We start from the raw sequence: 13410 nt of genomic DNA on the forward strand, positions 1-13410 counted from the left end.
TGCAGGACTCATTGTTGTTTTCATCTCTGAAGATAGTTCTTAGAGATTCTGGCTGAGTGCTTGGTGTTGTTGTCATACTGCTGAATACATTTGGGACCGATCCCCTGATGGCATTACATGATAGATAAGAATCTAAACATCAATACCTAAAATTATAGTCACTGACTACACAAGATACAAAGCTTGCAATAATACAAAACTTGTGATCGGTTGATCACGTAATTAACAGCAGATATTATTGACACATCAATGGAAGTAGTGAAATAAATTTGACATTAAATGCTGTGCTGGAGAAGTGGAATTATGATGGACACTGTAAGTTTAGAAGAAAAACAGAGAAATCACAAGGAAAGGTGATGACTTGTAGAGGGTAAGTAAAGAAAAAAAAACATGATGAAAAAGAACAGACAAAAGACAGAAAGAAGACTGTATTGTACAAAAATGACCAGGGAACAATAGAAATAAAAATGTAAAAAAAAGTCAGAGATAAACAAGTGGAAACACACCAGGGGGCATATTCATAAAGATTCCTAGTGCTAAGAGTTACTCCAAGTGACGGAAATCTAAGATTTCTGTGATGTTTTCGAAGAATTTCTAGAGATAAGATATATATAAGAAAAGATAAAAGTTATTCACAAAATATCTTGGCCCTTGAGAGCTCCAAAGGTGAAACTGTTACTAGCAGGGAGGAGGATTTTTAGTTGCATTTTGTCATTGAGCAGCAATGACAATGAAAGTCCCTCCATCTGAAATGAGGGCAGATTTTTACTGATAGTAAAGCTTATTGTGACTTATCCAAGATATAAAATTCCACTTCAATGATCTCTTAGCTTAAATGAGAGTCAGAAGAAATGCAAGAATCATCCATGATGTTTTAATGGACTTCAGATGTGATCCCCAGAAAGGAGTTTTATTTTTAATTTTTTTTGGCATTTTCATCTGTAGGTATAAATACACGCGTTCCTTCACAGGGTCAGAGTGTATGGACAGCCATGGTGCAGTGACCCAAGAAAGTGTTCTTTCAAATAGCATTATCATTTCAAATACCCTCTTAAAGAATGACCTCGACCAGGGAGCTGCACACCATTGTAGTTGATGTTTTACAAGACTGAAAGCCCAGAGGGCCAGAGTGCAGCTCAAAGCAGTCTCTGAGAAAGCCACCATTCAGACCGAGGCAGCAGATATTACCATTTCTGATGTTATTCCAGGACAGGCAAGGAACTAAGAAATACCTGCAAAGTTAAAGGCACAGTTCTGCATCACGAATTGAAGACTATCAGCCACATTGTCTGGAACATTACCAAGGCAACCTGTGCTTCTTCTTTGTTGCTCATTTTTAGGAGTTCTAGACGTGATTTGAAAGGAAATGGGCACATAAGTAAAATCAATACATACAATACAGATCTTTCAAAGGAAGCCGGAGATGAGCAAGCTATTACAGTTTATCAGTTTTGTGAAATTTAAGATGTGAAGCAGCCTCTGACTATAAACTAAAGGAGTTTTTACTCTGCATTAACATGCACAGCACACAGCTATGCAGAGACAATTCATTCTTGGGTTTGACACAGATTTTTCATCACTATTCAAATTGGTGAAAATTTAAATTCTTCTGGTGTGAGCAGGCCCTGCAGAAAGATCAGTTAGAGTGGAGGCCATTGTGACTTTCACTATGGACAGTTATAGTCAAGCAGTGCATTATATCTGAGAAGGCCTGCTACCAGGCTGTTGTAAAAAGTTGAATCTGTTTTTCTAAGAAAACATCACAATTACACAAGAACTTTTTCGCCCAAACTTACTATAATTTTTTCTCTCCTTATTTTTTTCCAGATAGTTTGTGCTAAACAGATAAACAGAGAAAGAAAAACAGTTCATGTCGGACCTACATGATTTTTTTAAAGATTATTTTTTGACATTTTTGTCTTTGTTCACGTAGTGCAGTGTAGGCCAACAGGAAATGGGGGAAAAGAACAGAAGAATATTCACTGGTGAAAGCATTTGCACCCATGTGGTATGAGCCTATTAGTTTTCTGGTCGCCTTGACCTATATGATTTTTACAAATGGCATTTGTGCAAACTGCCGCTTGTCATGTATAATAGAAGCTCGAATGCCTTTCTAGCCTGTAAAGTATTTGTTTACATTATTATTGGTTTTCAATGTGATGAACAACCCAATGTGCAGTAATGCAAGTTAGTCGGTTAATTTATTCTTTTATCTTCCTGCATATTAGCATTGCATCTAGGGTAGGCGTAGACCTTGAACCCTGCCAATGTAGTTATTTTTTTTTTAAATTATATCTGGGCCTTGTAATAGTAAAAACAAGAAGCAGTGAATGTATCACACCACAGGTTACAATTACAACACCCCGCTTTTTTGCTGTTTCCATTTCTCTCTTCTGAACATGTTGCGCCCAAAAATATCAAGTGTGTTTCTTTGTTAGATCAATATAAAAAAAGAAGCATGTGGCTTTGGGGTTATGTCACCAGGGAATAGAGTTCACAGGTTTAATTGTACATCTAGCCCAGAAGGCCGATGGATTAATTCTCAAGCTCACACACACAACAATACTGCTATGAAACACAACCCTCTGTATGAAAGGACCAAAGATGATGAGTTTCTGCTTTGATGGATTAAACCGATTTAGCAGGGTTCCTTCTCAAATACAGTGCTGGCATCATCTAAACTACCATCCTCCACTTTTCTTAAAGGGACTCACACCAGGAGACCTCCTTAGTTCATGTTCAGTTCTGACAAAGGAACCATTTTTTTTTTTTTTTAGATATTAATCCACGCTATGTTAAATAGATTCGATTAATTGCATGGTACTGAGATACTACTTTGGTTTGTCATCCTATGTTTCCCACTGTTTTACTTAAATCTCCTCCTCCCCCTGTTAGATTTACTCTCCCTGTCCAGGCCCCTCCTCTATCCCTTCCTCCTCCCTCCATTTCTGAGTCATTGAGGACATCCAGTGACTCATGCATTTCTCCCTGTCTGTCTCTGATCCCCCTTCGTCTCTTCATGTTTGTGTGATAGAGTGAGCATTGTGATGAGGGTCCACTCAGCAGGCGTGTAGGCTTGGCTCAGTTAATAATGGAGCTAACGAGCATCAGCGCAAATGAGCTTTTAATGGGCTCTGTGTACAAAGAGAGGGATCGGTGGAGGAGGTGGGTGGCAAAAAGATGGAGGAAGAAGAAGACAGGAAAGGGAGAGGTCAAGGTTGTCAAGAGGAAGAAATAAGATGGATGAGCTGATGTTGGGACACACCGCGATCATAATTTTCCTATATTATACATACTTGTAACTACTTGGTAAACACTTTACATACACATAGAAGATGTGAATTATAATATGATAGCTTCTTAAAGGACAATTGCAGTGTTCTCTAGCTGTGATCAGTCCAGTAAATATTGTGTGCTTTCAGCTTACATTATGCACAGCCATTTCATAGTTAATGCACGTGGTGCTGAAATTTTGTCTTACCTTCCAGAGTATCATCGATCTCAGTTCATTCCAGTATGCTGTCAAAATCAACTCACAGAGACTTGACACTTGCTCTGCATAGGCAATGCATCATAATGAAACACATGTCTGCACTGGTTTTTGTTGAACTCCCTTATTTTTTGAGTGATACAATTACATTGTGATCTGTAAATCTTTTCTGGTGGTCCATTCACATGATGAAGTAAAGTCCAACATTCAACCTTCTTCTTTCAGCTACTGCAGTACATTTAGTTCATAAGCTGTGATGTTAAGAGGCTCAGCAGAGGAATACAAACACTTCAGACATTAGTGTCTGATGTATAACTGGGGCATTTTATTTTGAAAGCGTAGAGAATTCTGAAAAATATTACAAAAGCTAAATATGGCTGCCTGTTGTGGGAAGTGACTGCCACTAAGGGAAGGCGTTAGGCATATAATAGTTACCTGCCTTAGCAAGGTTACATATATTGTCAAGGACATTCCACTGATCAGGCTTGTCTCCCTCTTAGGCTCCTGTGGTTTCTCTGTACCAGGGTGGGGTAAAAGATCCTCATGAGGTCGCATTGACCTCTTGAACTGACAGTCCTACGGCCTCAAGGCCAGCAGCGCATGGCAATGTTTATACTTTAGATTCCAGAAAGTCTGACGCACACCTGGTTGCACAAAACAGCCAAGTTCCTCTGTACTTCCTTATCACAAAGTATTATAACTATTATGTGAATGTTTGGGAGAGAGGATTAGCAACTGGGCGCTGGCACATTATGATTTATCTCTTTGATCAAGTTCTGTCATTGAACATCGCTAAGACGATATCCTTTTATTTCTGTACGCCCCTCTCTACTTTTCCATCATGTGTATGGTCCTTTAATAATCAGCAATTTTAATAATCTGTCACAGCATCCTTAAATCAAATGGCCAGTATCACCATTAAAACATCAAATGTCATTGTCAACAAAATTATGCATAGTATCTTTTTGATTATGACACAAACTGACATGTACAGAAAAAATTTAACCTCAAACCCTTCCTTAAAATAGCAGATTTCAGGAAATTGCAATGTTTGAATGACCTTGGAAAACCCACATAGAAGCGCTGTGAACAATTACCATTCATAAAAGATGTACAGAGCAGTCAAGCACAGATGTAAAAAGAACAAATATTTTGTTAATTTATGCAGTACTTGGTTTAACTATGTATGTTAATACATAATAATGTAATTGTTTTCTGTAGTTGTCTTCACTTTGACACATTTTTATTGATGTAATTACTAATGATGTATTGCATGTGTGACCAAAGTACCTCATGAATTAAATAAAGATTAGGATTAATAAGAGATGGGATAGAGGAAACGGAAAGCCTCTGTGATTGATGTGTTGACTGTTTATGTGACTGAGCAGCAGACATCCATTGAACTGTAAATAGACACTTGATTGATATCACTCCATTGTGCAGTCTGGATTTAGGTTTGAATTTCTTCTTCAGGGTCCAGTGGCATCATTACTCATAGCTGTGTGGGTGCAGCTGTCTCCACAGGTGCTGCAGCGATTGATGTAAAGGCCTGGGTTTAAGTTTTGAAGGGTTTTTCAGAGAAAAATCCCTTTAAAGTAAATGTTGAAGTTGTAGCTTTTGATATTTGTTTTTAAAGTTGTTAAGGCCCAAAAGAGTGAATGAAAAATCATTCTTGCTTATGCTGTCTTACACTATTCAATTTTCATGCCTCTGTGCTGGCAACAGCCATGGCCAGAGGCATTATGTTTTTGGGTTGTTTGTTCATCTGTCAATCCACCCCATGGTATTGTATACGATATCTCAAAAATGCATTCGGGGAATGTTTTCAAATTTGGGACAAACACTCACTTGGCCGCAAAGATGAACTGATGAGATTTGTAGGTCAAAGGTCACTATCACCTCACATCTGTCCCATTTGCAATTTTTGACTTAAGTCGTTGTCAAACCGTGTCAAGCTGCACAGAGCTGATCAGCCTGGATGGAAGTCAGACAGTGGCAAGGCTTTTGGATCCTGGTCAGTTTTTAAAATGAAATGCCCTGTGCAGACTCCCAAACATGCAGCCTATAACATCACTACATCAATGTCTACCCTCTGGTCTTTCAAGTAGCACAAGATATTTGTTCTCTTCCAGCTATAGGCACTGTATGTGAAATAGCTACAAACAGTTATTATGACTATGAATGCATTTGAACAAGTAAACCACAACAAATGTTATTAACTTTTTCTGCAGGTTACAACAAAGAAATTACAACAATATAGAAACACAGATAGTTCAAAAAATATAAACCATTTTTCGATGAGGCCTCCCAACATATGCTGGAATCACAAAAATCAAGGAAAAATGACCAAATCAGAAAGTTAACAGAATCAAGCAGACTAATCGCTTTGCTCCTGAAATGCTCATGAGTTATGAAGCCCTGCATTGGGCAGAGTAAAAACACATTGCACACATCGCATGAAAGACCAGTGTCCTGTGGAATCACCAGGTTATTGACCTTTTTTTTTGTCTAATATTGTGCGTGCTTTTTCAACCTGCCATCTTTGACCATGTGTGCTTTTGTTCCCACAGAGTGCCGTGATGTGCTGTTACCCATGATGCTGCGGGAGTTGAGCGGGGCACTGGCCAGTATGGCTGACGGGCCTCATGATGAGAGGAGGAATAGTTTGGAGCTGCTCAACAACATCCTGGAGGTCCTCAGCAGGGAGAATGTGGTGAGACAACACAGCAACCATTTATAGTAAAATACAGTGCGAACAAGTCCAGTGTGCACACTGAACATAGTGAGAGTTAATCCTTTAGGCCACACATGGATAGGATTAGGTCTAGTTATTTAAAAAGCAGCATTAACAGCAAGTCTTTGACCACACTTAAGAACTTCTTCCAAGTAATTGCATTAAGCACAACCAAGTCCCAATCACAGCTTTTGCCTGAAGCCAAGACAAAGGTTTCTCGCGTTCTCCATTCTCACCTCATTCCCTCTCTCCTTACAACTTTTTCTAATTTTAAGATTTCTGTAAAACCAGTATGCTAAAATCAGTCCAAACCCGTTGTAGTTTTAAACAATAGTTATATGGCTGAATTGTGTCGTCTTTTCCACATTGATGCAATCGAATGTCAGTGGGAAACAAAATCAGATGTAAGAGTTCACTTTAGATGCAGCTTACGTGACTTAACCTGATCCCAGGAGCGAGCAGCAGCAACACCCGAGTTTATGTAGACACGATCAACACACATGAAGAGATGAAAAGGAAGATGAAAAATATTTGAACTACCCGAGCTGTATACCGACCCAGTGGAATTTGTCGGCTCCAGAGTAGATAGCCTTAAGCTGTTTTGTTTTCAGTCATCCAGTTGTGCAATGAGGCAGGCCTTGACCAATTAGAATCTAATTGATTTTGTTTCACACATGTTACCACATCTTAGTCTGTTGAAACAAAATCCAGTTAGCTCCTGAACTAAACACCTTTAACACACACTCACTAAACAAATACTGTACATCACCAGCATCCAGCTGAGGGCTTTTTAATTGCTTCTGCGAATTGCTGACAGCCCGCTGAGTCTTTGAAGTGAAGGTATGGCTTTTTTTCATCAATTTATTTGAATGCATTAATGAAGCATGAGCCAGGAAAAGACAGAAGTGAGAGAAGAGGGCAAATTAATGAATGAAGTGGAGTGGACTGAATTTGATGAGGTGAATTTGCATCGGCTGAGGAATAAAAACAAAAGCATGTGGATGCAGAATGTCAAAAGGACATGACAGGTACAAATACAAGTATGTACAGACACGCAGCCTCATAGAGGCTTTCTATCGAACTACATGAGGACAAGAATCTGCCGTTGGATGCGTCAGACACCAAATTAAAGTATTCAGAAATCGACATGCATAAATACATAAGTAAATAGTACATCAATTATATAGCGTTCCTTTTTTTTTAATTGTCATACGATAAATGAAGAGCAGAAAAGGCCAGAGAAATGAATACTGATTGAAAAAGCAGGACAGAGGCATTTTACAATAAAACCATAATAGAAGGAGTAGGAGAGAAAACAGGTCCAAGAAGAAAGAAAAACAACAAGGTAGAGGAGGAAAAGGTTATAGGAGACGGTCTCCCCCCGTCCTCCCCTGTCCTCCCCTCCACCACTTATTTTCTGCACCCCCTCTCCTTTGTTTTTCACCCCCGTCTTTTCCTCGCTCTGGGTGGTACCTGATTAAATTGTCACACCACAGATGTCTCCAAACCAGAGAGAGAGATTCAGGGAGAGAAACATAGATAGAAGAGAAGATGATGCGATAGACAGATGCTCCTGCCTGTGGGAGAGTTTGTTTTGAATTTATAAGTAACTTTGTAACTTTTGTGTGTGTGTAGAGTTGTGAGTGTATGTGTGTGATAAAGTGAGGACACTAACAAAGAAAGACATGGCTCGCCAGAGCTTTTCCTGCTTTTTTGTTTTCTGTTTTTCGTGTTTATGTTTCTAGTGAAGATGATAAACCAGCCTGGATACAGTTTGGAATAAATGAACAGAGTATAAACTTTAGGCAAGAGAAAAAGCATTGTGTCTCTCATCTCTCGTCTACCGTCTTAGACAGCCGCCTGAGAAAACGCTATCCAGAAGACCAGAATACCTACAGTGAGCCAGGAAGACTTAGGCTTATTTAGGATCAACAGCTGCACCTCAACCTTTCTATACGAGTGATGTGTATAAGGGTGTGTGTAATGTAGTCTGAGATGGAAATGTGGTATGCAAGATCACACACAGACGCAGACAAACACACACACACGCACACGCACACATTTTCCCTGTTTTTTAATTTTTTTTTTATCTTGACTGTGTCCTGTGGTTGTGAGTCAGTACATTTAATGTGGTTTAATCACATCTACCCGATTCTCATCAGGTCCTCTGAATCTTCTGCCGTCAGGCCAACACACACACAAACACATAAACACACAAACACACAGACATACACACACACACACACACACACACACACACACACACACACACACACACACACACACACACACACGCCCTACAGCATTCGTGCTAAGGTGTGTTTGGATGTAGCAGATGCTTCAGTAGTGAGTTACTACCCCCAGGCAAGTCTGAGTCAGCTTCCATTGACCGGCTTCACTGTAAAGCATAGTGTGTGTGTGTGTGTGTGTGTGTGTGTGTGTGTGTGTGTGTGTGTGTGTGTGTGTGTGTGTGTGTGTGTGTGTGTGTGTGTGTTTATGTCAATTTTTGTCCAGTGGACCTGCCATGGCTGTGTAATTGTCCATATTTTACATATACATGTTTTTGAGAGAGACCGTAGTGCTATTTTTATGTGACATTATTCAGAGCACATTTTTGTTACCCTGCCAGGGTCATCAAACATAACAAACACAAGATCCTAGGCATCTTTGACATTAAAAGCCACTTTTACAATATGTATTTATTCTTTATGTAATATAAATATATTCATGTTAGAATATTAGATATTGATATTTTGATAAAATAGTTTGCATCATCTTGGTTGCAGTAATATAAAGATATATATCTTAACTGTCATCTTTTTCAGACTGTTTCAGTGAAGTGATACTCAAATAAGACAGAATGATCAGTAAAGTTGTTTTGTGGCGTGTTAAAAATAATGTCCCCACAATAAAGGCTAAATTATTGTCATAAAATGATATTGAGTTATTTCATTTAAAACATAAATATTTGAGCGTGTCAATATCTGGAGTGCGTATTAGAAAATGTTGTTATGCTATAAAATTACATACACTGTGAATAAAGATCAATATCACATACCCCCAGGTTCAGGAAAACATTTCTTTCTTCATTACTCCAAGACAGTTGGTATTTACATTTGATGTAAATGTATTAATGAATGTTTTAATGTTTTAGAACAACCAATATAACAGAAAATATATTACTTCTTGTATTTTAGTTTAAATGGGAAGAAAAAAAAGCCCCTACTCAAATGAGACTAAATAAGACTGACTATAGTCCACATATTCAACCTAGCTACTGCAATAAATGTGCATGACAGAACAGATGACATAGAATTACAAAATTATAACTAAAGTCAGTTTAATATTTCATCTTAAAGTTTGTTTCTTTAAACCTCCACTCTCTCCCACCATGAAACAGTAATCTGACCTGAGACAGGTCTGAGCAAAAAGATCGCTAGATTGTTAAAATCATCCCAGAGTAGATAGAAGAAGAGAAACATGAAAAGTGGCTTAAAAAAGAATTGGAAATATTGGAATATGAAAGCAGGTCTGCACAGAAAAGTCCACATTCACGTGTCAAAAGCCTTTTGCAGCTCATATGTCCACACCAAAGATGATAAAATGAGTGTTCTAGTGAGGCTTATTTTCTGAAAAGGGAAAAGACTTTAAATGTCAGACTCAGAAAACTTTATTCTCTTTCTTGTTTCGTTTGATCCACCATCCATTCAGAACCAGAGTCGAGCTCTGGACTATGCAACCATGGTTGTCTTCACACAGAATAGAGGTCATGCAAGGGTAAAAACGACTACACAATTAAAAGTCTGATGAGTCTCAAGTTTTCTGGAGAGGTTCAGAGATGTCCCTGGAAGCAGTACCACAGTTATACCCGAGTGGACCATTCTGTATCTGTTCATGTTTTTATGTGTGTTTACACCTGAGAAAATCTAACACCTTTCTGTTTATCTTTGTCTGTTTTTCCTCTTTATCTTCCTCTCTCTTTCTCTCTCTACTTCTCTACCACACTCCTGTTCTCTGTTTGTCTCAGGGGGAAACATTTCAACATATCCAGGACATTGTGGTTTCTCTATTGAGGATCATCAACACTACCGTCATCACGATGGGTCGAGAGCACCCTTTGATCGTAAGTACATCCAACTTCACAGGTGGGCCATATGTGCTGGACTTAATATACTTTAAATGCGTGAGACAAGCATTTCAAAACCCTCTGTCTTGTGTCTTCATTATATTTTGTCTGCTGATACAATGTTCGTTAAAAGCGGATTTGCAAGAAAGCATCTCATCTACTCCTTTCTGCCATCCCGTTTCTGTCTGAAACACAAAGTATGTTGACGACAGCGGACTTTGTTTAAAATACACATCTTTATTGCACATACAAGAGGAAGATCAGGAAGAGAGGGGCATTGTGGGAGCTCACACACTGTTAAGGGACAGCTGATAAAAATGCGGGGACATTTTGGATATAGATTTGGTTAATTAGTAAATGTGGTGCCATCCAGGATTCTAATTGGGGCCAACTTGTCAATTAGAAGCAGCTGAAAGTTGGCCGTTGTGACCGTCGTGATTACGCTCTAAACTGCTGTGAACGAAGCATAGTGCAGAAGTGTCTCTGTGTGCTAAATATTGGTGTGGGTGTGTGTTTGCAAAAGGGATAGACCCAAACAGGATTTTTACAGATTTGAGTCACTACTGAGTTAGTACTGTTTCCCTCTACTAATTTTGTTATTGTTTTACAAAGACCTTGTATATTGATTGAAATTTCATTTTTTCATCAGATAATGAACCTTGACCTGTGAAGTACACAGATGTTTTCGTACATTGTAACAAGTCGTGCCGACCTGTAGTAAATGCCTGTGTCTCAATTCATGTACTTGCGTACTTACACTTGCTCTTTGGAGTGCACAAGTGCCTTTACGCCAAAAACTATGGCCAGTATGTGTGAAACAGACGGGTCGAAAACACTTTTTCATTTTTAGATACCTTGTAGAATAAACAAATAAAGCCGGCAGATACGTTTGCAGGTGATGCATTCAAAGGTGATGGTTATTTTCGTAAAATGCAGAACTGCAGTGTGCAAGTTGAGACAACACTATTGTGTCAAAATTCCCTCTCTACACAAGTAAGTGTACTAACCCGTAAGAGTACTAATGAAAGTACGTGAATTGAGACACAACCTATGTTTTCAGTGCAGATTTTTGTTGCTCAATTGTTGCTTAATGCACCCATTATCAGTGGCACTGTGGCCTGAATGCTACAGAAGTTTATAGATATGCTTTATTTAATGTTGACAAGATGACGTTTGTTGTTGATAATAACAAAGAGATTGGATTACTTTTTTTTTTCTGTTTAATTTATGAGGTAACTTACTGTGTGTTCTCATTGTGAAGCTCTTCACATTGTAACAGGTCAACAGAGCATTCTTCTGCATAATTTAAGCAGTAGTAATATGAGGAAAAACTCCACACACCAAGACAGAATTCATGAATGCCATATTAGCTCAGATTTGACCAATATTCTCACATTTATACATGAATTCAAGCCAATCATTGACAGAGAACTGAGAACTGGTCTACCCCCGAGTTTGCACTGGTTTCACAAATGAACTGATGTATGTGTGCTGTTTGCGTGTTTGAGTGTGTTTACTGTAATTTGTAAATTAGTGCCTGCCTCTTTGTGCATGTACAGTATTTATATGCACGCGTGTGTGAAAATCCTTGAAACAAGATTAAGCTTACAGCAAAACACTTCCATTTTGGATGGTGATAAAGGAAAGACTCAATCACTCTGTCAGTCAGCGATGACAGAATTTTTAATTATGTGACACAGACTGTCAGTCTTTGATCAGCTGCATACAGTGGGTACGGAAAGTATTCAGACCCCTTTAAATTTTTCACTCTTTGTTTCATTGCAGCCATTTGCTAAAATCAAAAAAGTTCATTTTATTTCTCATTAATGTACACTCAGCACCCCTTCTTGACAGAAAAAAAAACAGAAATGTAGAAATTTGTGCAAATTTATTAAAAAAAAACTGAAATATCACATGGTCATAAGTATTCAGACCCTTTGCTCAGTATTGAGTAGAAGCACCCTTTTGAGCTAGTACAGCCATGAGTCTTCTTGGGAATGATGCAACAAGCTTTTCACACCTGGATTTGGGGATCCTCTGCCATTCTTCCTTGCAGATCCTCTCCAGTTCTGTCAGGTTGGATGGTGAACGTTGGTGGACAGCCATTTTCAGGTCTCTCCAGAGATGCTCAATTGGGTTTAGGTCAGGGCTCTGGCTGGGCCAGTCAAGAATGGTCACAGAGTTGTTCCGAAGCCACTCCTTTGTTATTTTAGCTGTGTGCTTAGGGTCATTGTCTTGTTGGAAGGTGAACCTTCGGCCCAGTCTGAGGTCCAGAGCACTCTGGAAGAGGTTTTCTTCCAGGATATCTCTGTACTTGGCCACATTCATCTTTCCTTTAATTGCAACCAGTCGTCCTGTCCCTGCAGCTGAAAAACACCCCCATAGCATGATGCTGCCACCACCATGTTTCACTGTCGGGATTGTATTGGGCAGGTGATGAGCAGTGCCTGGTTTTCTCCACACATACCGCTTAGAATTAATGCCAAAAAGTTCAATCTTGGTCTCATCAGACCAGAGAATCTTATTTCTCATAGTCTGGGAGTCCTTCATGTGTTTTTTGGCAAACTCTATGCGGGCTTTCATATGTCTTGCACTGAGGAGAGGCTTCCGTCGGGCCACTCTGCCATAAAGCCCCGACTGGTGGAGGGCTGCAGTGATAGTTGACTTTGTGGAACTTTCTCCCATCTCTCTACTGCATCTCTGGAGCTCAGCCACAGTGATCTTTGGGTTCTTCTTTACCTCTCTCACCAAGGCTCTTCTCCCACGATTGCTCAGTTTGGCTGGACGGCCAGGTCTAGGAAGAGTTCTGGTCGTCCCAAACTTCTTCCATTTAAGAATTATGGAGGCCACTGTGCTCTTAGGAACCTTGAGTGCTGCAGAAATTATTTTGTAACCTTGGCCAGATCTGTGCCTTGCCACAATTCTGTCTCTGAGCTCCTTGGACAGTTCCTTCGACCTCATGATTCTCATTTGCTCTGACATGCACTGTGAGCTGTAAGGTCTTATATAGACAGGTGTGTGCCTTTCCTAATCAAGTCCAATCAGTTTAATTAAACACAG

The 13410-nt window shown here is 39.3% G+C and overlaps 1 protein-coding gene across 1 annotated transcript in view; it reads left to right on the forward strand.

Moving 5' to 3' along the window:
* Positions 1-13410, forward strand: part of dock2-like (dedicator of cytokinesis protein 2) — a 94980-nt gene that overhangs the window by 34872 nt on the left and 46698 nt on the right. Inside the window, exons 25-26 of the mRNA XM_069170664.1 lie at positions 6061-6203; positions 10252-10347. Of these exons, the coding sequence (XP_069026765.1) occupies positions 6061-6203; positions 10252-10347 (239 nt within the window). The remainder of the gene's footprint in view (positions 1-6060; positions 6204-10251; positions 10348-13410) is intronic.

This window comes from Embiotoca jacksoni, unplaced genomic scaffold (assembly GCF_022577435.1).
Source record: "Embiotoca jacksoni isolate LCO1_2020_lvr unplaced genomic scaffold, fEmbJac1.0.p SCAF_5, whole genome shotgun sequence".
NCBI lineage: Eukaryota > Metazoa > Chordata > Actinopteri > Embiotocidae > Embiotoca > Embiotoca jacksoni.